The sequence below is a fragment of the Rhinoraja longicauda genome, chromosome 30 (genome assembly GCF_053455715.1).
Source record: "Rhinoraja longicauda isolate Sanriku21f chromosome 30, sRhiLon1.1, whole genome shotgun sequence".
In the NCBI taxonomy this organism is placed as follows: Eukaryota; Metazoa; Chordata; class Chondrichthyes; order Rajiformes; family Arhynchobatidae; genus Rhinoraja; species Rhinoraja longicauda.
Genome location: NC_135982.1, coordinates 10,255,902 through 10,279,729, shown reverse-complemented (window position 1 = coordinate 10,279,729; position 23,828 = coordinate 10,255,902). Strand labels below are relative to the sequence as shown.

The following is a 23,828-nucleotide window of genomic DNA, read 5'->3' as shown; positions in this document are numbered from 1 at the left end:
TTCTCGGAGAAAACCCGAGCGGGTCACGGGGAGAACGTACAAACTCCGCACAGACAGCACCCGTAGCCAGGATCGAACCCAGGCTTCTGGGGCTGTAAGCGCTGCAAGGCAGCAACTCTACCGCTGCACCACCTAAATCCGTACGCTGACCGCATACCAAAATGGTCGGTGGAAGGCAATTAAAGTGAAAATAGTTGACTCCTTTGCTTGGGAAATGGGACGGTCCTTGTTATCTCGGATGCACTGCACTGCGGCTGCCCTGGGTATTCCTGGGGGGGTCAGGAGGGACATCCTCACTGAAAATAATGACCACAAGGGTGAGTGCTCTCTCCTCAGGGACAGAGAGGTGTTGTGGCCTCCTTATAGCCACTGGTTGAGGAGACATGTTCTACAGTAAACTCACATCTGGCAATTAGTTTTATTTGAGGCAGGTGAAAAATAAGTCTTGTAGGAATGAAGTACAGAGATTTAGTGTCGTCCTTTAGTAAAATTTGCCAACTGGATAAAGATGGACATCTGATTAACTGTCGTGCGTTGAAAGAATGGAGTGACTGGGCTTGTATACACTGGAATTTAGAAGGATGAGAGGGGATCTTATTGAAACGTATAAGATTATTAGGGGATTGGACGTGCTAGAGGCAGGATACATGTTCCTGATGTTGGGGGGAGTCCAGAATCAGGGGCCACAGTTTAAGAATAAGGGGTAGGCCATTTAGAACAGAGATGAGGAAACACTTTTTCAGAGTTGTGAATCTGTGGAATTCTCTGCCTCAGAAGGCAGTGGAGGCCAATTCTCTGGATGCTTTCAAAAGAAAGTTTGATAGAGCTCTTAAAGAGTCAAGGGGTATGGGGAGAAGGCAGGAACGGGTACATTGTGGATGATCAGCCATGATCACAGTGAATGGCGGTGCTGGCTCGAAGGGCCGAATGGCCTACTCCAACACCTATTGTCTATTGTCTATAACAGCGATAACCGATCGTCACATTTTTTAACCCATAGTAACCACGCAGACCGTAAGGAAAAGCTGAGAGTTGTGGATGTAGCCCGGTCCATCATGCAAACTAACCTCCTGCCACCCCCCCATGACTCCATCTATGCTTCATGCTGCCTCGGGGAAATAGCCAACACAAGGATTGACCATTAACACCCCGGTTATTCCTCCTTCTCCACTCTTCCATCAGGCAGAAGATGCAAAAGCTTGAAAGTAAACACCACCCGATTCTACCCCGCTGTCATCAAACTACTGAGTGGTCCTCCCGGAAACTTGGGTGACATCCTGACCTTCCAATCTACCTCATTGTTGACCTTTTACTTTTTATCTGCACTTTCTCTGTACCTGTAACGCTAATACTCGAACACGATGTCCCGTCCTCTGGTATTTTAGATTGAGAGAGCGAGAGACAGCATGGACACAGATTCTTCGGCCCACCGAGCCCACGCTGACCATCAGATCACCCATTTACCCTAATCTAACCCAATGTTAATCTCTCCATATTGTATTCAATTCCATCGCGGATTCTATCACTCACCTACATCCAAAGAGCAATTTGTCCGTCAGCAGGTATGTCTTTGGGATGTGGAGGGAAACCGGCGCGCCCAGGGGGGAAAGCCACACGGTCACAGGGGGAACATGCAAACTCCACACAGACAGCACCCGAGGTCAGTATCAAACCCAGGTCTCGGGTGGTGTGCGGCAGCAGCTCTACCAGACACTGCGTTGCTCTTGCGTGCAGCTTTGCACTACACTTTGAAATTATGCATAGCTCGATTGTACTGTCCAGTATGGTTTGACTGTATGATAGCACGCACACAAATGCATCTCGGTGCAGGTGACAATAATAAATCAATACCAATACCAATTTGAAAGGCCGCCTGGAGACGGCAAGTGCTCACCTCTGGGTAGACAGGGTCCTGAGCGGATTTTCTGGAGGTTGATGCCTTTCAAAGCACCCACTCTCTCCATGATACACTTGCTGTCGTAGGTCTGACCATCGTCCGCGCACACGGGCTTGTCTTCTTTCGGGCAGCTTTCCGGTCGCGAGAGCAGGTTGGGCTTGCGGATCCTGGGCTGTACGCGGCACGCCTTGTTCAGGTCACTCTGGGCATCTTTGCACGGGTCTGCAGGGCACACAATAAGCAGGAACACATCACTGAGGGTACCGGAGAGCCGCACCAGTCACCTACTGACCCCTGTCTCACCACTCCCGCCCCCCCCCCTCCTGTTTTACACCACCTCTCTTCACTCTCCATTCTCAGTCCTGACGCAGGGTGACAACCCAAAATGTCAAAACAATTCCGTTCCCCACGCAAATGCTGCTTGACCCATTGAGGTCCTCCAGCAGATTGTTGGTTTCTCCAGATTCCAGCATCTGCAGTGTGTCCCGTAGAGACTTGTTCATTGGAGGTGTTTAAAGAGGAGGCAGAATACCTTTTGACTGATTAAGCTACTGAGGGCAATGGGGAATTAACATAGCACAGCACTGCACAGGAATAGGCCCTTCGGCCCTCAATGACCTTGCCAAACATGGTGCCAAGTTAACCTAATCTTCCTTGTCTGGGCATAGAGATTCATGGATAGGAGAGGGTTTAGGATATGGCCCAAAATGCAGGCAAGTGTAACGAGTGTACAAGGTGCATCTTGATTGGCATGGACAAGATGGGCAGAAGGGCCTGTTTCTGTGCAGTATGACTCTCTATCCCTTCATTCCCTGCATATTCACAACCTAAAAGCCTCTTATCGTATCTGCTCCGCCAACCCAGGCAGTGCAGTCACCAATCTCATTGTAAAAAAACAGCCTTGTACATTTTAAAACGTTAAAATCTTAAAGCTAAATCTTTAAATCTCACCTTAAATATCTGCCCTCTACTCCTAACACAAACATGGAGGTACGGATGGAAGGGGATGTTACTGTCACATTGAATGCTGAGACGGGTTTGAAGAGTCAAGTGGCCCAATCCTTCTCCTATTTAGTTGTGTTTATTTTTCAGTCCAGTGTGGAATATCAATTCTATTGTCCTTCTACTGATTCAGAATCTTGATATAAGCAAAACCTCATTATAAGGGACCAGAGCAAGGTGGGGTGTGGCATGGTGTGTGTTGTTGCCGATTGTCCACTATAACCGAGTAAGTGTTTATCATTACATATGTAGTAGAGACAAGCAACTGCAGTTGTTGGTTAATACACAAAAGGACACAGAATGCTGGAGTAACTCAGCAGGACAGGCAGCATCTCCGGACAGCATGGATAGGTGACGTTTCACAGAGTGCTGGAGTAACTCATTAGGCCAGGCAGCATCCCTGGAGAGCATGGATAGGTGACTTTTGTGGTCAAGACCCTTCTTCAGGCTCTCGGTCCGGAAGTGGGCCTGCAATCCAGGTGAGTTGTCGGTTCCGGCCTGCTGGCGGCCAGGGGAGAGGCGAGGATCGGTGGAGTCAATGGTCGCGGCCCGCAGGTGGGCTGGAGCACAGGCAAGGGTCGGCGGTGGTGGCGGCGGCAGACATAGCCTGGAAGCGGCCAGGGTGATGGTGCGCACCAGTGGGTGTCGTCGGCAGTCCGGCCCGGCGGGGAAGGTCAGCAGGTCCATCCACGACCACCGACATCCGGTATAAACAGGGCCGCTAAAACGAGGGTTTACTCTACTCTGAAGACCTGGTTCAAACCGTGCCCTGGCTGCTAAACAGTACCATGGCGTCGTGGTCAACTCAGAAGACCAGCAGCCAGAGGTCGGGATCATTGATCCAGAGACACATGTTCAAACCCCACCCAAGCAGCTGGGGAGTTTAAATTCAGTTAATTAAATTAAGCTGGAATTTGATTAAAAACAAAGAATTACTCTCAGTAATGGTGACAATAAAACAACGGGATTCTTGTAAAACACATGTGGTTTAGGGGAAGAAATCTGTTATTCTCACTCCATCTGGCTGAGAATCTGCGGCTCCACTTTCACCCCAGTTTGTTGACCTTTATCTACCGGTTTAAATCGGGGGCAATTAGGGTTGGACAATAAACGCTGTCATTGTCGATAACTCCATGTGTTATTCTTTTAAATTTAGTGAGTCTAAATTTCTTTATGTTTCATAAAGCATCTGTTTCTTTTGAATCACTGACGACCTTCCACTATCTTTCAGAAGGAAACAGAAATCTAATTCTGCCACGACATGAAGACGTGGAGAGAAGCACTCAGAAGGTGCCTGGATGAATTGTGTCACCTAGGGCGGCACGGTGGCACAGCGGTAGAGTTGCTGCCTTGCAGCGCCAGAGGCCCGGGTTCGATCCTGACCACGGGTGCTGTCTATACGGAGTTTGTACCTCCTCCATGTGACCTGGGTGGGTTTTCTCCGGGAGCTCCGGTTTCCTCCCACACTCCAAAGACATTCAGGTTTGCAGGTTAATTGGCTTGGTATCAGTGTAAATTGTCCCTAGTGTGTGTCGATAGCATTAATGTGCGGGGATCGCTGGTCGGTAAGGTGTCGGTGGGCTGAAGGGCCTGTTTCCACGCTGTATCTCTAGACCAAAATAAACGAAAGATAAATTCAGCCTGGGGGGCCTTTTAGCAATTTGGAGAATAGCCCCTGGTGTGAAGTTAGAACTGTGAGCCCAGAGTGTGAGGGGAAAACCAGGATGGTGAGAGTAAACCTCGGATCGCCAAGGTCACCTGAACCGACCTCCGCCAGTGAAGAGGACATTTTTATCGGCATGAATCACAGTCTCGGAATCTTGGGAATCTTTGGAGCTGAAATGGCCTCACAACTGTCCTCAATGTCAGTTCTGTACTCTTCAATAAATAAATAAATAACAAAAAACTGTGTAGGAAGGCTGGTTTAAACCGAGAGTAGGCACAATATTTTGGACAGGCAGCATCTCTGGAGAGAAGGAATGGGTGACGTTTCGGGTCGAGACCCTTCTTCAGACCCGTCAATGTCACCCATTCCTTCTCTCCAGAATAACAGAAAACTATTGATCTGCATTTTGGAAAACTGATATTGAGCTTCTGCCTTGGCAGGTTGCCGGAGAGGGTTCTTGTTCTTTATATTGAAGGTGACACTTGTGATCTCCTCTCTTTCAGCCGAGTGATGTACTTCTCCCCTCTCCCATTGGGCAAAAGGTAGCGAAGTGTGAAAACTCACACATCCAGATTCAGAGACAGTTTCTTCCCAGCTGCTATCAGGCAACTGAACCATCGTACCACAGGGAGGGAGCGGTCCTGGACTACTATCTTCCTCGTTGGAGACCCTCAGACTATCTTTGATCGGACTTTACAGGTTTTATCTTGCATTAAACGTCATTCACGTTATTCCCCTTATCATGTACCTGTACACTGTGGACGGCTCGATTGTTATCATGTATTGTCTTTCCGCTAACTGGATAGCACGCAACAAATGATTTTCACTGCGCCTCGGTACACGTGACAATAAACTCAAACTCACAGCTTTCAGATTTCATGCAATAATATCCTTAACCACCCAAAGTACATCAATCAGACTCTTCCTTTCAACCTTCTGTACTCACCCACTCCATGCATTCTCTCCTCATAATTTAGCCTCTTTGAACGTCGATGATTAACGTGATCACTGAAATGTGTAACCTCTACCTCTCCATAATATCTGTTCCTAGTCCTTTTCTCAGATACCCTCGGGTAGGAAGCCTGAGGTCCCACACAGAAAGGGATTTCTTTAGTCAGAGGGTGATGAATCTGTACAATTCATTGCCACAGAAGGCTCTGGAGGCCAAGTCGACGGATATTTTTAAGGAGATAGATAGATTCTTGATTAGTACGGGTGTTAGGGGTCCATGGGGAGGAGGCAGGAGAATGGGGTTGAGAGGGAAGGACAGATCGGCCATGATTCAAAATGGCGGAGTAGACTTGATGGGCCGATTGGCTAATTCTGCACCTATCACTTATGAACTTAAGAATGAGGTTCAGGAACAGTCACTTCCCTACAACCATCAAGGTTCTTGAACCGACTCGCACAAACCTAATCCTATCTCGGCAATGGAACACTATGACCCACCTATTTATTCACAAAATGCTGGAGTAACTCAGCAGGTCAGGCAGCATCTCGGGAGAGAAGGAATGGGTGACGTTTCGGGTCGAGACCCTTCTTCAGACTATGACCCACCTCATGCACTGCCATTAACTTGTTTTCTAATTGTGTTTGGCGCTGACATCTTTTTTTGCACAATCTTTTTCTTTTCACTGTCTTATATAACCTATGTATAATTAATGTGCAATTTATGTCCTCGTGTGTTGTTTGAGTCATTCAACATTGAACACAGAACAGCATAGCACAGGAACAGGCCCTTCAGCCCGTAATGTTTGTGCTTAACATCATGCCAAGTTAAACTGATCTCCTCTTCTTGTACATGATCCATATCCCTCGATTCCATGCACTCTCATGGGCCTGCCTAAAAGCCTCTTAAACGCCACTATCGTATCTATCTCCACCACCTCCCTTGGCAATGAGTTCCAGGTCCTCACCACTCTCTGTGTAAAAACTTTCCCTCTCTCATCTTACAGCTATGCCCTCTGGTGTTGGACATTTCCCTGCTTGTGGACACGGTGCCTGTGCCTACGATAGTGCTGGAAGCAGGACCTTCATTGTCCCTGTACCATAGGCACCATGTTGTGGGAAAGGTGTTGTCATGCTGGAAAGGGTGCAGAGACGATTTACGAGGCTGCTGCCAGGACCAGAGGGTCTGAGCTCTAGGAAGAGGTTGAGTAGGCCGGGACTCCATTCCTTGGAGCGCAGGGGGATGAGGGGTGATCGTACGGAGGTGTATAAAATCATGAGAGGAATAGATCGGGTAAATTTACGGAGTCTCTTGCCCAGGCGGCACGGTGGCACAGCGGTAGAGTTGCTGCCTTACAGCGAATGCAGCGCCAGAGACTCAGGTTCGATCCTGACTACGGGCGCTGTCTGTACGGAGTTTGTACGTTCTCCCCTTGACTTGCGTGGGTTCTCTCCGAGATCTTCTGTTTCCTCCCACACTCCAAAGGCGTACAGGTATGTAAGTTAATTGGCTGGGCAAATGTAAAAATTGTCCCTAGTGGGTGTAGGATAGTGTTAGTGTGCGGGGATCGCTGGGCAGCGCGGACCCGGTGGGCCGAAGGGCCTGTTTCTGCGCTGTATCTCTAAAAAAAAAAATCGAGGACCAGAGGATATGGGTTTAAGGTGAAGGAGAAAATATTTAATAGAAATCTGAGGTTGGTAACCTTTTCACACAAAGGGTGGTGGGTGTATGGAACAAGCTGCCAGAGATGAGGCTGGGACTATCCCAATGTTTAACAAACAGTTAACAGGTACATGGACAGGACAGGTTTGGAGGGATCTGGGCCAAACGTGGGCAGGTGGGACTAGTGTAGCTGGGACATGTTGGCTGGTGTGGGCAAGTTGGGCCGAAGGGCCTGTTTCCATGCTGTATCACTCTGTGACTCTACCTCACCATACCTGAGCAACTGACAATAAAGTCGGCTTGACCGTAGCTGGTTGTTGGGTCTGCTCACGCTCACTCACCACAGAAGCCGTCGGACTTCTTGTAGATGTTCTTGTGCTTGTCGCAGGCGTGTTTGTTCAGCTCGCACTCGTTCCTGTAATCCTGCCCGTCGCTGCCGCAGACCACCTTCTCCGGCTGCCCGCTGCAGGAGGTGGGACACACGCACTTGGCCGACTGCCCATCAGACGACTGGATGCAGGAGCTGCCAAACCCGCAGGTCACCTCGCTGCACGGGTCCTTCAGGCCTGGAAGGAAACAGGCGTTTTATTCGCATTTAACAGGGGGCACTCAAACAATGCATTTGTGGCTCAACGTCATCGCAACCGTGGCGCAGCGGTAGAGTTGCTGCCTTACAGAGCTTGCAGCGCCAGAGATCCTGGGTTCGATCCCAACTACGGGTGCTGTCTGTACGGAGTTTGTACGTTCTCCCCGTGACCGCGTGGGTTTTCTCCGACATCTTCAAATATCTCCCACACTCCAAAGACGTACAGGTTTGTAGGTTAATTGGCTTGGTATAAATGTATATTGTCCCCAGTGTGTGTAGGATAATGTTAATGTGCGGGGATCGCTGGTTGGTGCGGACTCGGTGGGCCGAAGGCCCTGTTTCCATGCTGTATCTCCAAACTCAACTGAACTAAACTAATTCTTCTCTGCACTCTTTGCAGCTATGACGTTTTTTTCCCCAGTCAAGGCCACCACAGTTCATTGAAGAATTAAACTATTTCAAGGCTTCAAACAAGAATGTGTCAAAAATGGACACATAATTGGGAAGATTAATGAATTGCATATTCATTGATTAATATATCTGCCATTAAATCAGATGGTCTGTTCATGCTTCAGTACCAATACACACCCGAGACTACTTTTCCCATTTCCAGCTGACAACTTCAATGATGTCAACACCAAAACCCCTCACTGCCTTTAACGGCTAGCAGATGCAACTTCAACCAAACCTGATCCCCAAGTTTGTATAAAACAAAGAATTGCTGGTGCTGGTTGAAAACAAAAAGACACAAAGTGCTGGAGTAACTCAACGGGTTAGGTCATCAGATGATGTGGAGAGGATGTTTCCACTAGTGGGAGAGTCTAGGACTAGAGGTCCTAGCCTCAGGATTAAAGGGCGTTCTTTTAGGAAGGAGATGAAGAGAAATTTCTTCAGTCAGAGGGTGGCGAATCTGTGGAATAATTTGCCACAGAAGGCTGTGGAAGCCAAGACACTGGATATTTTTAAGGCATAGGTTCTCGATTAGTGCAGGTGTCAGAGGTTATGGGGTGAAGGCAGGAGAATGGGGTTCAGGGGCAGTGATAGATCAGCCATGATTGAATGGCGGAGTAGACTTGATGGGTGGAATGGCCTAATTCGATTCCTTATGAAGTGGAGGGCCATATTATTCTATTATCACTTTAGCATAAGGGTTCGAAACAAGAAACTGCAGATGCTGCTTTACACAAAAGGATGCAAAGTGCTGGAGTAACTCAGGCAGCATCTCTGGAGAACAATAGACAATAGGTGCAGGAGTAGGCCATTCGGCCCTTCGAGCCAGCACCACCATTCAATGTGATCATGGCTGATCATTCTCAATCAGTACCCCGTTCCTGCCTTCTCCCCATACCCCCTGACCCCCTGAACATGGATAGGTGATGATTTGGGTCGGGACCTTTCTTCAGACTGAAGAAGGGTCCTGACCAGAATCATCACCTGTCCATGTTCTCCAGAGATGCTGCCTGATCTGCTGAGTTACTCCAGCACTTCGTGTCCTGATCCCAGCCAGCCACCTTCTCACAGAGCTATAGAAACCACAACAGAGATGGAAACTGTTGACCCAACATGAAATGCCATTTATTTTAGATCTAATGGACCTTCACATACACATCCAGGTACCGTTTACCTGACGTGGTAGTGTTTGTCTCCACTGCTCTTTCAGGCTGTGACTTCCTCCGTTCCATTACCTTATCGTCCTCCTTATTAAATACACAAACCTTTCTCCTCTGTGCCTCTTCAGCCTAGTCACCTACCTCATCCCACACCTTCTGGTGATGGACCTCCCAACTAAAGGTCACAGCTACCTCATCAAAGGAAAGGGCGGATTGAATCACAGATACATGAATTACAAAATGCCGCATAACTTGATTGAATCTTTCTTCAATCTTGTCCATTCTAGGTTAAAGAACCCCGACCAGTCAAAAAACACTGGCTGGGGCCAACCCAAGCACCTTCAGTTCAATGTACATTCCTGCGCATGGAATAATCAGGGTGGCACAGTGGCGTAGCGATAGAGCTACTGCCTAACAGCGCCAGGGACCCGGGTTCGATCCTTACTACTGCCGCTTGTCTGTACGGAGTTTGTACCTTCTCCCCGTGACCTGCGTGGGTTTTCTCTCTGAGTACCTCGGTTTCCTCCCACACTCCAAAGACATACAGGTTTGTAGGTTGACTGGCTTGGTGTAAATGTAAAATTGTCTCCAGTGTGTGCAGGGCAGTGCTAATGTGCGAGGAACGCTGGTCGGTGCGGACTCGGTGGGCCGAAGAGCCTGCTTCCGCACTGCATCTGTAAACTAAATTAAAACATCTCGACCCAGGCTCTGAAACGCTCACAAAATCAACACCACCCCTGAGCACCTGCTAAATGTAAATACTCAAAGGATTATTGAGTAAATCTTTCGATTAGTGAAGGGTTTAACGTTACTCAGTGCTGTCTCAAGTGATCTTTCCATTGCAGCCGAAAAGCAATACGACTGATTAACAGAAGACTTACCAATACATCTTGCTGAGATAAATACAGCGCGGAATAAAGATTGCAGGTGTAGATAGGCACAAAAAGCTGGAGCAACTCAGCGGGTCAGACAGCATCTCTGGAGAGAAGGAATAGGGGACATTTCAGATTGAGACCTAAAGGGTCTTGCCCTGAAACGTCACCCATTCCTTTCTTCCAGAGAATGCTGTCTGACCTGCTGAGTTACTCCAGCTTTTTGTGCCTTTCTTTGGTTTAAACCAGCATCTGCAGTTCTTTGCTACACAAAGATCGCAGGTGGCTGGCTGGGAGTTTCAGGCAGACTGGGGCCAAATCAAGGAACTGCTCTGGACTTTCATCCAAGGCGTGAATTTAATCAAACACTTAGACTAGGATGTGGATCCAAGTTCCTGCAGTGTTGCCGGGTCAAAATCCTGCAACTCCCTTCCTTGCAGCACCTTAGACCCTAGAATGTGAACCATGGGGCCCTGGGGAGTGCTATAGAACAAAGAGATCGAGGAATACATGTACATACATAGCTCCCGGAAAGTTCCATATACCTTGGAATGCACGAGGCTGAAAGGTGATCTTATAGAGGTGTGTAAAATCATCAGTGGAACACATAAGGTGAATTTACTTTAGAGATACAGTGTGGAAACAGGCCCTTCAGCCCACCGAGTCTTCGTTGACCTATGATCACCCTTGCACTAATTCTATGTTATTCCAGTTTTACATCCTACACATTAGGGGCTACGAAAGCCAATTAACCTACAAGCTTTGTGGTTTAAATCGAAGGTAGGCATAAAATGCTGGAGTAACTCAGCGGGGCAGGCAGCATCTCTGGAGAGAAGGAATGGGTGACGTTTCGGGTCTGAAGAAGGGTCTCGACCCGAAACGTCACCAGTGCCTTCTCTCCAGAGATGCTGCCTGTCCCGCTGAGTTACTCCAGCATTTTGTGTCTACCTTCGATTTTAACATACAAACTTGTTTGGAATGTGGGAGGAGACCGGAACACCTGGAGAAAACCAACGGGGTCACAGGGAGAACGTACAAACTCCATACAGACGGCGCCCTTAGTCAGGATCCAACCCCAGTCTCTGGCACTATCAGTCAGCAGCTCTGCCGCTGCGCCACCGTGCCGACCCTGAATGGATGGAGTTTTTTTCCCCAGGGATTGGGGAAACAAGAACAAGAGGACATAGGTTTAAGGTGAGAGGGGGGAAAGATTTTCTTTTAATCTGTGTGTTGACGTATAATCACCATCACTGGTTGTCACATACGTTAGGAGGATGATGTGCCAAGTCGCAATTAAATACTAAAGTGGGCCTTAAAGGCCAACGTCTCAATATCGATTGTTTCCAACTTGGTCTTGAAGGTCTTAACGTCGGGTGCAGTGCGAGTGTTTCATAGGAACCTGAGGTGCAACTTTGTTTTCACAGAGGGTGGTGGGTGTATGGAACAAGCTGCCTGGGGAGGTAGTTAAGGCACGGTCCATAACAGCATTGAAAAGACATCTGGACATGTACATGGGTAGGAAATGTTAGGGGTGATATTGGTCACGAATGGGCAATTAGGACCAGCTTAGATGGAGCATCATGGTCAGCATGAACAATTTGCACCACAGGTTTGTGTGACTCTATGACTCTAATAACTGTGGGACAGTTGGTAGCCTTCTCGTTTACCATGTCTATTATTGCTCCTAATAGGGCACTCCCTTCAGCCCCTCAATCCTCTTAGCGACCGCCCATTGCTCTCACTCCAAAACCCTGTAAATTAATCTTTCAAATTCTTGCCCCGTCTGAAGTACCCAGTTGACTTATTTCAATCGGCCCCACAGGCAATGAGTTCCGCTCAATGGAAAACAGATCTCCCCCACATTGCCCACCAGTATTAGAATGTGTGCCCTTTTCCTCCCATCCATTGACTGACGAAAACATTTTCCCTTTACTCACACCTCCTCAACCTGCCCTGATCTTGTGGAGCCGTTTCAAATCTCCTCTCATCCTCGTCCCCCACAGAGGGTTAAGTTTGCCGTTCACCGCCACTGACAGGCCACAGGCAGTAAATGCTGGTCTCAGTTGTGTACTTGCACTTGTAGAATCAGCACTTGCAGGGAAACAGACCCAGTCCGTGAAGGTGGCCTTAGGGTAGCCCTTTTTCCACTGCCAGGGACACAATGGGCTGAATAGACTCCTTCTGTGTTGCACACGTTAGAGTCACAGAGCTATACAGCACGGAAACAGGCCCTTCGGCACCTTGTTCATGCCGTCCAAGTTGGCATACTGGGCTAGTCCCATTTACCTGCATTTGGCCCATTGCCCTCTAAACTTTACCAATCTATATATTTAGAAACATAGAAAATAGGTGCAGGAGTAGGCCATTCGGCCCTTCGAGCCTGCACCGCCATTCAATATGATCATGGCTGATCATCCAACTCAGTATCCTGTACCTGCCTTCTCTCCATACCCCCTGATCCCTTTAGCCACAAGGGCCACATCTAACTCCCTCTTAAATATAGCCAATGAACTGGCCTCAACTACCTTCTGTGGCAGAGAATTCCACAGATTCACCACTCTCTGTGTGAAAAAAGACTCCTAAAAGACTTCCCCCTTATCCTTAAACTGTGACCCCTTGTTCTGGACTTCCCCAACATCGGGAACAATCTTCCTGCATCTAGCCTGTCCAACCCCTTAAGAATTTTGTAAGTTTCTATAAGATTTGTCTGATTGTCTTAAAACTTGTTATTGTCTGCAGATGTTCTAGCATGTGGTTCCGTTGTAATCTGGGATGGACTCTCACCTATTCGAACCTTGTGATAGAGTGTTCAATGCACTGTCCAACAGCATGTTTAACCGTGAGCTTATTTAGACTTCGAGCTGACCAGCTATCACCCCATGCACCAACACTATCCTACACACGAGGGACAATTTTCAATTTTTACAGAGGCCAATTAACCAACAATCCTGCATGTCTTTGGAGCGTGGGGGGAAACCGGAGCACCCGGAGAAAACCCACACGGTCACGGGGAGAACGTACAAACTCCACGTGCATACAGCACCCGTAGTCAGACAGACACAAGATGCTGGAGTAACTCAGCGGGTCAGGCAGCATCTCAGGAGAGAAGGAATGGGTGACGTTTCGGGTCGAGACCCTTCTTCGGTCAGGATCAAACCTGGGTCTCTGGCGTTGTGAGGCAACTCTACCACTGCGCAACTGTGCCAAGTCTATTAAGAGGCTTGATGGGTCGAGTGGCCTTCTCCTGCTACTAATTCACACCTCCAAGACTCTCAGAGTGGCCTCGGGAGGAGTGTCGAAAGTAGTGCTGCGCAGTGGAAATGAGAGAGAGTGGTGAACTTCGCTCTGCATCGATACCTGGCCTGGGAATGATTGATGCCAGCTCCGAGCCCCAAGCACAGCATCATGTTTCATCTCCCAGCCCTGCCTTCACCCCCCCCCCACCCCACCAAGGGCACAACAATTAAAGAAAAAGAAAATCAACAAATCTTAACTCCAGGGGTGAGGTGCAAAAATAAATCTTCAATCTGAGCACCATTCATCAAACAATAAAGCTTCTGCAGCCTGCCCAGTCTGGTTTAAATCCTCTCTCATCATCCAGGCAGCCCTGTGTGTGAATCTATCCCCCCCTATTCCCTGAGGCAGAGTCAATCTACTCTCCTCCACCAGGCAAAGTCCCTCCTCAGTCCCCGGGGGACCCTGATTAATGATGGTTTTGACAAAGATGATAACTGTCGTTGATCACTTTGCCGTCTCCATGGACGCCGCGCCGTTTCAAGAAGGCGTCGCGTGGCGTGTGAGGAGTGGGGTCACTGTGTCGGAGGGAGGTCCTATCCTCACAGCGAGTCACGTTTGTGGCAGCGGGAGATGGGGATCGCGGAGGGGGCGGCCGCTGGAGGGGACGGACGTGTGCGTTTGCGGTGGCCGCGGGCGGCGGTGTCGTTGGAGGCGGCCCTGCAGCAGCCGGGCGAGCGGGCAGATGGAGCGCAGACCCTCCCCAACATCACCGACCCAGTGCCGCCAGGACACACACCGGGTCTCAGAGAGTGGAAACAAGACACTGCACATCTCCTGAGGCCAAGATCAGACTGTTCAGAGACTTGGAAGCTGCAAGATGGAAGTGGGAACATGGTGACTCTCTATGTAATGATCTTGAAGAGGTTTTATTGTACAGATCTGACCGGATAGCACGCAGAACAGGCATTTATTTCACTGTATCTTTGACACACGACAATAACTAAACTAACTAACTTACTAAATTTCTAACTGACTTTCAAAATGTGAAGGAAACCTCATTGTTTTGCATCACAGTTACAAAGTTATTGCAATGTTGATCCTTTGGTAGTCAGAGAGGATCGCTTTATAATGATTCTGAAGTGGGGGGGGGGGGGGGGGGATGGGTGGATCAACAGAGGCAAAAGCACCAACGTTGGGCGGCACAGTGGCGCTGCTGGTCGAGCCGCTGCCTCACAGCACCAGGGACCCGGGTTCGATCCTGCCCTCAGGTGCTGTCTGTGTGGAGTTTGCACGATCTCCCTGAGACCGCGTGGGGGTGCTGCGGTTTCCCTCCCACTACTCGAAGGCGTGCGGGTTTGACGGTTAAACGGCCCTTGTAAGTTGCCCCTCGTGTGTAGGGAGGGGCTGAGAAAGTGGATAGCATGGAACAAGTGTGAACGGGTAATTGATGGGTGGCGTGGATGGACCCGAAGAGTCTGTTTCAAGGCTGCAAATCTCAATCAATAAATCAAAACATCAACCCCTTCCCCCTCAAAAAGCATGGGGTGGGAGATGATCATGTTGGGGCAAGTTAAAAGGTGGAAAAGGGGCATCGACTGGAAAACACAGCTCACCAACATTCCCAGTGACTGCTGCACCACCATGCATACAGACTCACGGCACATTTAGTGGACATGGAATCATTGAATCATGGAGAGATGTGCTACAGAAACCGGCCCTTCAGCCCAGCAAATTCCCAACAACTATCAAACACCCATTGACACCAATCCTAGCCAAGCCATTATATTCTCTCCACAGTCCCATCAAGATTCTGCCAACACTCCAGTTATAATCAACTTACTAACACAAACTTTTCTTTTATGATATCGGAGGAGACCAGAGCACTTCGAGGAAGCCCACATGGATACCGGCAAAAACCAAGCATGGGGTGGGAGATGATCAGGTTGGGGCAAGTTAAAAGGTGGAATAGGGGCATCGACTGGAAAACACAGCTCACGTACATTCCCAGTCACTGCTGCACCACCATGCATACTGACTCACGGCACTTTGCAAGCCATGCCACAATTAGGTTCCCTTTCATTTTCGTTTCAATCTGGAGTCAAGTCAGTGTCTTCATTGGTGTTGGGTCTGAACTCCAGACCTCCCTCCCCAACCCCACCCTGGGCCCACTTTCACCACGAGGACTTCACATAAGACGGAAGGTCACCACAACCAGGACAACGAGGGAGGGACAGATTCTTCCCAGCAGTTATCAGGCAACTGGATTATCCTACCAACAACTCGAGAGACTCCTGAGCTTCTATCTACCTTATTGGAGACCCTCGAACTATCTATGTCCGGACTTTACTGGACTTTATCATGCACTAAACACCATTCACGTTATTCCCTTTATCATGTATTTGTGCACTGTGGATGGTTGGACTGTAATCGTGTATTGTCTTTCCGCTGACTGGTTAGCACGCAACAAAAGCCTTTCACTGCACCCGGTACACGTGACAATAAACTAAATTAAACTCAAGCTCACTCGAAGAACATTCAGATAGGATCTCATTCTAGGAACCCACGGCCCCTCTCTACCATATGTTGCCCTTGCAGGTCTGTAGTCTATTTGGCTTGGTAAAATTGTAAATTGTCCCTAATGTGTAGGATAGTCCTTGTGTGCAGGGATCGCCGGTCAGCATGGACTCTTTGGGCTCTTACTGAATAAAAGAAAATGATGAGCACACCTAATCAAATGAGTAGACCCTCTCTCATATACAATATTTAGTGGACATGGAATCATTGAATCATGGAGAGATGTGCGACAGAAACCGGCCCTTCAGCCCAGCAAATTCCCAACAACTATCAAACACCCATTGACACCCATCCTAGCCAAGCCATTATATTCTCTCCACAGTCCCATCAAGATTCTGCCAACACTCCAGTTATAATCAACATACTAACGCATACTTTTCTTTTGTGATATCGGAGGAGACCAGGGCACTTCGAGGAAACCCACATGGATACCGGCAAACTCCACACAGACAGCACCTGAGATCGGGAAGGAACCCGGGTCGTCGGAGGTGTGAGGCAGGACTGGGGATGTGTCGGGTCAGTGGAGGGGACTGGACAGACGACGTTTCAGGTCAGGACAGCTGATATGTTAAAAAATTACAGAAGCAATTTGAAATTGAGGGAGAAAACAAAAATCACGCACATTGATGCACAGAGTCTCTTGTCCAGAGTAGGTGAATCGCGGACCAGAGAGGGAAAGCAGGGACTATGTGAAGTTAGAGAAGTCCGTTCTCCTGCTGGTCTTCTTGTCTCCGACTACATCCTACCATTGTCCTGCCCCCTCTCCTGACATCAGTCTGACGAAGGGTCTCGACCCGAAACGTCACCCATTCCTTCGCTCCAGAGATGCTGCCTGACCCGCTGAGTTACTCCAGCATTTTGTGGTACCTTCGAGGACCAGAGGACATACGTTTAACGTGAAGGGGAAAAGATTTAATAGGAATCTGAGGGGTATTTTTTTCACACAAAGGGTGGTGAGTGTAAGGAAGAAGCTGGCAGGGGAGGGAATTGAGGCAGGGACTATCCTAACATTTAAGAAACAGTTAAGACAGGTACATGGATAGGACAGGTTTGGAGGGATTTGGACCAGGTGGGACTAGTGTAGCTGGGACACGTTGGCCAGTGTGGGCAAGCTGGGCCTGTTTCCACACTGTATCACTCTATGACTCTGTTAAAGACTGCTCAGATTAGTGGCTAAGATACAATGACATTCGAATGTTCCTCAGGCAGAATGTGCCTTCACTGCAAACAGATGAACATTTAAAAAAAAATAAACAAGTGCAAGTCCCCATTAAAATAACAAAATCTCTGGGTGTATAATTAAATATAATTTGCGGCAACTCGAGCAATTTAAGTGAATATTCTGAAGAAATATCACCCTGTAGCAAATGTCCAATTTAATTGCCGCTGTGGCTGGCTCTCATCCAGTCAGTGCTGGCTTGCTGCTGACGCAAAACCTAACATTGCATTGTTATCTGACAGTAAACCTATTCCGTGGCACCGAGAGGGAGTCAGGTTTAATTAAGGAGATGATATTGCTGCAGTTGGTAGATACGCTGAGTACCTCAACCAGTAATTATCAAGCTTACCCCACGACTGCTGAAAGCTGTTTTTCACTCATGCCCATGAAATGCCAGGATGGTCGGATCGTCAACAAATTCAGTTTAGTTTAGAGATACGGCCTTGGAAACAGGGCCCTTCGGCTCAACGAGTCCGCGCCGACCAGCGATCCCCGCACTCTAACACTATCTTACTCACACTACGGACGATTTACATTTTATGCCAAGCCAGTTAACCTACAAACCTGTACGTCTTTGGAGTGTGGGAGGAAACCGAAGATTTCGGAGAAACCCCCATGCGGTCGTGGGGGGGAAACGTACAAACTCCGTACTGACAGCACCCGTAGTCAGGATCGAACCCGGGTCTCTGGTGCTGTAAGGCAGCAGCTCTACATCCACTGTCTACATCCAAATGCTAATAAAATCTATCACATAGCTCAAAGCAAAAGCCTTCCCCAAAAGGGTCCTGACCTCCCATCACAAACACCTCCTCAAACCTCATCTACTGTATCTGCTGTTCCAGGTGTCAGCTTCTCTACATCGGCGAGACCAAGCGCAGGCTCGGCGATCGTTTCGCTGAACACCTCCGCTCAGTCCGTCTTGACCTACCTGGTCAGCACTTCAACTCCCCCTCCCACTCCCCATCTGAACTTTCTGTCCTGGGCCTCCTCCATTGTCAGACTGAGGCCCAGCGCAAATTGGAGGAACAGCACCTCATATTTCGCTTGGGTAGTTTACATATTAGCAGTATGAACAATGACTTCTCTAACTTCAGATAGCCCTTGCTTTCCCTCTCTATCCTCTCCCCGTTCCCAGTTCTCCCACTAATCTTACTGTCTCCGACTACATCCTTTCTTTGTCCTACCCCCTCCCCTGACATCAGTCTGAAGAAGGGTCTTGACCCAAAACGTCACCCATTCCTTCTCTCCAGAGATGCTGCCTGACCCGCTGAGTTACTCCAGCATTTTGTGTCTACCTCCCATCTACCTCGTTGGAGAGCTTGAACTATCTATAGTCGGACATTAAATGTTGTGCCCTTTGTCCTTTATCTGTACACTCTGGACAGCTTGATTGTAATCATATGTAGGAAGGAACTGCAAATGATGGTTTACACCAAAAATAGACACAAAATGCTAGAGTAACTCAGCGGGACAGGCAGCATCTCTGGAGAGAAGGAATGGGTGACGTTTCGGGTTGAGATCCTTCTTCAGACTGAGTCAAGGGAGAAGGAAACTGGAGATACGGAAGGGTACAAAGTGCATGTAAGGTGTGAAAATGACAGATCAAAGCAGACGAATCATGTATTGTAATTACATACACTCTTTGAATAGCAACACAAACTCAACGCTGTTTCTCGGTGCAGGTGACCATAATAAACTGAACTTAATGAAACCTCTCACTTGTACATTTTCTCCAAACGCAATCGCATCACTCATCACTGTGCTGTTTCAGTGAGAGGAAACGGGAACGCCCGAAGGAAACCCATGCCATCACAAGGAGAACGTGCAAACCCACGCAGACAGCATCAGAGGTGAGGATCGAGCTCTGGTCTCTGGCGCTTTGAGGCAACAGCTCTACCAGCCCATCCCCCACTGTGACTCTCCCAGTCTAAGAAGACATCCAAAGGTGCTTTACATCCAACAACCTTCCACACCCATCACCAGTTCTATTCTATAATTATCCTCAACCTTTCTGGCTTTCTCCCCTGATCTCTGCCAGCTGGTGAAGCTGGTAGAGCTGGTAGAGCTGCTGTCTCACAGTGCCAGAAACAGGCCCTATGGCCCAACTCGCCCGTGCCTGGTGTTTATGGGATGAGAATGCCAGCCGCTGGTATTGCCAGCATTTACTACCCACCAATGTCTGGGAGTGGGTTCAAAACAATCCCCAAAACAACTTGGGTGTCACCAGATCATGTCACAGAAAATCCAATTGACCATATTTGTATCTGTAAAAAGTTCAGAAGGTCCATGGAAGATGTCAGAACAAGAAGAGAGGCAGATGCAGCTTCAGGACCACCACCTCCTGGTAGGGAAATTCAAGCTAAGGCTGAGGAGACACCACCGGGCCAAAAGCCAAAGAGCGAAACACAACACTGAATACCTCAGCGGTGCCCAAGTGGTGAAGAAGTTCAAGGATATCCTTTCAAGGGAAAATACAGAGCTACAGCTGAGGAGGAAGGAAGGATGGACAATAAATGGGGAGTGGGAACACCAAAAAGCTGCTTGGAGCTCAACCTGTGAGGAGGCCCTAGGGAGAAGCATCCAAAAGCACAAGGAGTGGATAACACCGAGTGAGGTGGAGGACATTTGTCAATGGCCTATGCTCCATAGAGGAGCCAAGGGCTTAAGAAGAAGAAGAATTCGGAAGAGATGACAAAAAGAAAACATTCTGGTCTCTCTGGCAATGCGCCCCAGCCTGACCCATGTGAAAAAACGCACACCTCTGGTCACTTCACCAAAATAAAACATTTATTGAAATAAAATTAATTCATTGGATTGGATTATTATTTGTGATATGTTATCTATGTGCACTGTGTTTACAGGTCAATTAAGACTGCTGCAAGTAAGAATTTAATTGTTCCGTTGGCAATTAAACACTCTTGTCTGAGAACCTCTAGTACACATTGGAACCTTTTATTTGAGAAGGGGAAAAGAAGACCAGCAAAGCGGAGATTGGTAGGTTGTCGATGAGCAAGGGTGTCAAAGATCAGAGGGAGAAGGCAGGAGAGTGGGGTTGAGAGGGAAAGATAGATCAGGCATGATTTAATGGGGGAGCAGACTGGTGGACAAATGGCCAAGATCGGCACTATGTCTAATGGTCTTTTCATTGTTCCATTGTTCCCACCTCAATCTACACTAACTCACTGAGCCCCTGTGCACCAACAATCAACATTAAAGCGAACAGATACCGTTGTGTAATTAAATGTCTGAGAGTGTGAGACAGGAGTATTTGGCAAGAAAACTTGATACTGAGACAGAGGAGGAAATATCTGGGCAGGCAGCCAAATGTCTGGTGAAAGATTAAGGCGAGAAGGAGGAGCGGGGAGGAAGAGACCATGGACAAGGCAGCTAGCTGAAAGATGACCTCCAGCAGTGAAGCATTTAACATTTAAAACCAGGGTTGGGAATAAATATAAGAAATAGGAGCTGGGATAGCCGTGAAAAAACACTCGTATTGAAAGAGTGGAGAGGTTGCTGAACAATTTAGGAGATCACAGGGACAAGGAGCAGGCCAATGAGGATTTGAAAACTTGGATGAGAATTAATGGATGCTTATCCTTTCTCCGGGCAATGACAGTCGCAATTAAAATATAAAGTGCCGGTTTGTAACTCAGTGGGTCAAGCAGCATGTCTGGAGGGAATGGTTAGGTGACGTTTCGGGTCTGAAGAAGGCTGTCGGCCCGAAATGGTCACCTATCGATTCCCTCCTCAGATGCTGGATGACCTGCTGGGCTACTCCAGCAGATAAGCACAAAATGCTGGAGTAACTCAGCGGGTCAGGCAGCATCTGAGGAGGGAATGGATGAGGAAAAACCTTTTCAGTCGGAGAGTTGTGAATCTGTGGAATTCTCTGCCTCAGAAGGCAGTGGAGGCCAATTCTCTGAATGCATTCAAGAGAGAGCTGGATAGAGCTCTTAAGGATAGCGGAGTCAGGGGAGAAGGCAGGAACGAGGTACTGATTGAGAATGATCAGCCATGATCACATTGAATGGCGGTGCTGGCTCGAAGGGCCGAATGGCCTCCTCCTGCACCTATTGTCTATTGTCTATCTCTGGAGAAAAGGAATAGGTGACGTTTCGGGCCGAGGCCCTTCTTCAGACTCTAGCACTCTAGTTACTCCAGTACTTGGTGTTTTACTCAAGATTCCAACATCTGCAGTTCCTTGTGTCCCCCAATTAAAATCCATTTGAAGAGCAGATCGTGTGAACAATGGCCCCTTTCCTTTATCATTGTCACTTTTTATCTTTCATTCATTTGTTCTACATCTCCCTACGTCACCGTCTACATCTCTCGCTTCCCTTTCCCCTGACTCTCAGTCTGAAGAAGAGTCACGACCCGAAACGTCACCCATTCCCTCTCTCCCGAGATGCTGCCCGACCTGCTGAGTTACTCCAGCTTATATAGTATAAGAAAATAACTGCAGATGCTGGTACAAATCGGTTTATTCACAAAATGCTGGAGTAACTCAGCAGGTCAGGCAGCATCTCGGGAAAGAAGGAATGGGTGACCTTTCGGGTCGAGACCCTTCTTCAGACTGAAGAAGAGTCACGACCCGAGATGTCACCCATTCCCTCTCTCCAGAGATGCTGCCCGACCTGCTGAGTTACTCCAGCATTTTGTGGATAAATCGAGTTACTCCAGCTTCTTGTTCCCCTCTTCGTGTTTCTCCCAGATGTGCGTAACTTTTCTCAGCCTATTCCAACAAACTCGGCCAGATACGGCTCTTGTTTAATCCATTGATTAGCTGTCAGCTGTATCACAACAGCTTTAGTGCAGCTTAAACTTTGAGAATTGTGCTTGAGCAATTCTCCAATAGCAATCGCCCCCTTTAAAATGGGGCTCAAAATGTTAACAGATTCATTTGAGGCGAGATTTGATGCTGTCTGCCTCTTAACTATCCATTTCATCTGTTTGAAAATCACTTTATAATGCATTACAATTCTGCCAGTGATTTCGGCGGTGACACCCCTTTCAGTGAAGATCCAGATTAATACTGAGCCTCCGTTGTGTTATCGAAAGCAGTGCGGGAGGAAGGTCAGTCTAATTTACACAGTAACGGCAGGATTTGAATTTCAGATGCAGCACACCGAGAACAGCAGCTGTGAACGAGAAACTAGCCAACAACCTCATTAACTTCCGCCGAGGAGACGGATTCAGCATTAGCAACTCTCTGCAGGCAGACTGGGACTTTAGAAACACCATTATAGGAAGCCCTGCGCATTGTACAGCTCCCCAGCCAACCAGAGTGTAAATGGGTTGCGTGACACCGTATGAATCATCATTCTGTGCGCAGCGACCGCATCTGACCCCGCTCCTCGAAGACGATGCTCCGTCTCACTCCCTCGTCCCCGAGACGTTGTGCGTTGCTCAGTCCGTTGCCCTGGCTCTCCCCAGCAACTGTGTGTTCACGGCCCCACAAGACTTTCCCGACGGGACCTCACCATCCCTACTACCAAGAGAGCCAAAGGCAGAATTCACGGGGGGGGGGGGGGGGGGGGGGAGGGGATCACACCACAAATTTCAGGCTCCATCTCCTATCTTGTCTTCCAAAATATGTCCCCAATCCTTCCACAGCACCGGGTCTAAATCTTGGAGCTCCCTCCCCCAACAGCTTCACCGGACGCTGCTCACACCAGACGACCTCGTACGGCCATAGAGACACGCAGAAGGAAACAGGCTCCAACTTATCTATGTTGACCAAGGTGCCCCATCTCAGCCCGTCCCATTTGGCCCACATCCATCTACACGTTTCATATCTACGTATTTGTCCACTTGTTTTTTAAATGGCTGGCTTTGAGAGGGGCTGAACCCAGTCAGATGTCTCCCGCAGCATCGGAGCCTTCCCACCAATGCACGTCAGAGCCTTCCCACCAATGCACGCTGCCCTAGGGAAGGTTGCTAGGGAGAGCGGAGGTCGCCCACCTCTTCGCAGAGGTCCATTTGCCAAGAGTGTCTGGAGAATGATGCCAGGGTACTTGGCACGGCGCCTCCTGACCAGCTCTGTAACACAGGGCTCTCTGATTTATGGACTGTTCCCAAGGATACATTTCTAGTGCTGTTGGAAAACCATCAACTTGCTCTTTGATCGGCCCGAAACGTGTTGGTCTCCCAGCGGAGCGAGGTGTTCGTCAGGGAATGTTGCCGACTGGCCCATCTCCAGACTGCAGGAGGACGTGCTGAGCTCAGTGCAGCCAACGTCAACATATCGTGAGGGAGGACCACAGTCCAGGGTGCTTCCACTGCTGGAACATTGAGGGACAGAGTCTGCTGGGATATTACCCCAGGGAGCCACATGAGTGTTTTGTTTAAAGATAGGTTTGGACACTATTGAGTATGACATCAGCGAATATCTAGACGTTGAGAATGTATGGTGTTTTTGCACTGTTTTTCTTTTATACATATATTTTTATTTATTCTGAAATATATAATTATTCAACGTAAAATTTATTGTTGGGGAAAAAAGTTAAATTTTAAATTCTAGTGCTTGCCTCAACTACAAAGCCAGGCAGTTTGTT

At 48.4% G+C, this 23,828-nt stretch overlaps 1 protein-coding gene across 10 annotated transcripts in view; it reads right to left on the bottom strand.

Annotated features, from left to right (window-relative positions):
* Window positions 1-23,828, bottom strand: part of agrn (agrin) — a 519,366-nt gene that overhangs the window by 146,832 nt on the left and 348,706 nt on the right. For all 10 annotated transcript variants that reach the window (XM_078425207.1, XM_078425208.1, XM_078425209.1 and 7 more), the window contains 2 exons: window positions 7,518-7,742; window positions 1,895-2,119 (listed from right to left, as the gene is read on the bottom strand). In XM_078425207.1, the coding sequence (XP_078281333.1) occupies window positions 1,895-2,119; window positions 7,518-7,742 (450 nt within the window). The remainder of the gene's footprint in view (window positions 1-1,894; window positions 2,120-7,517; window positions 7,743-23,828) is intronic.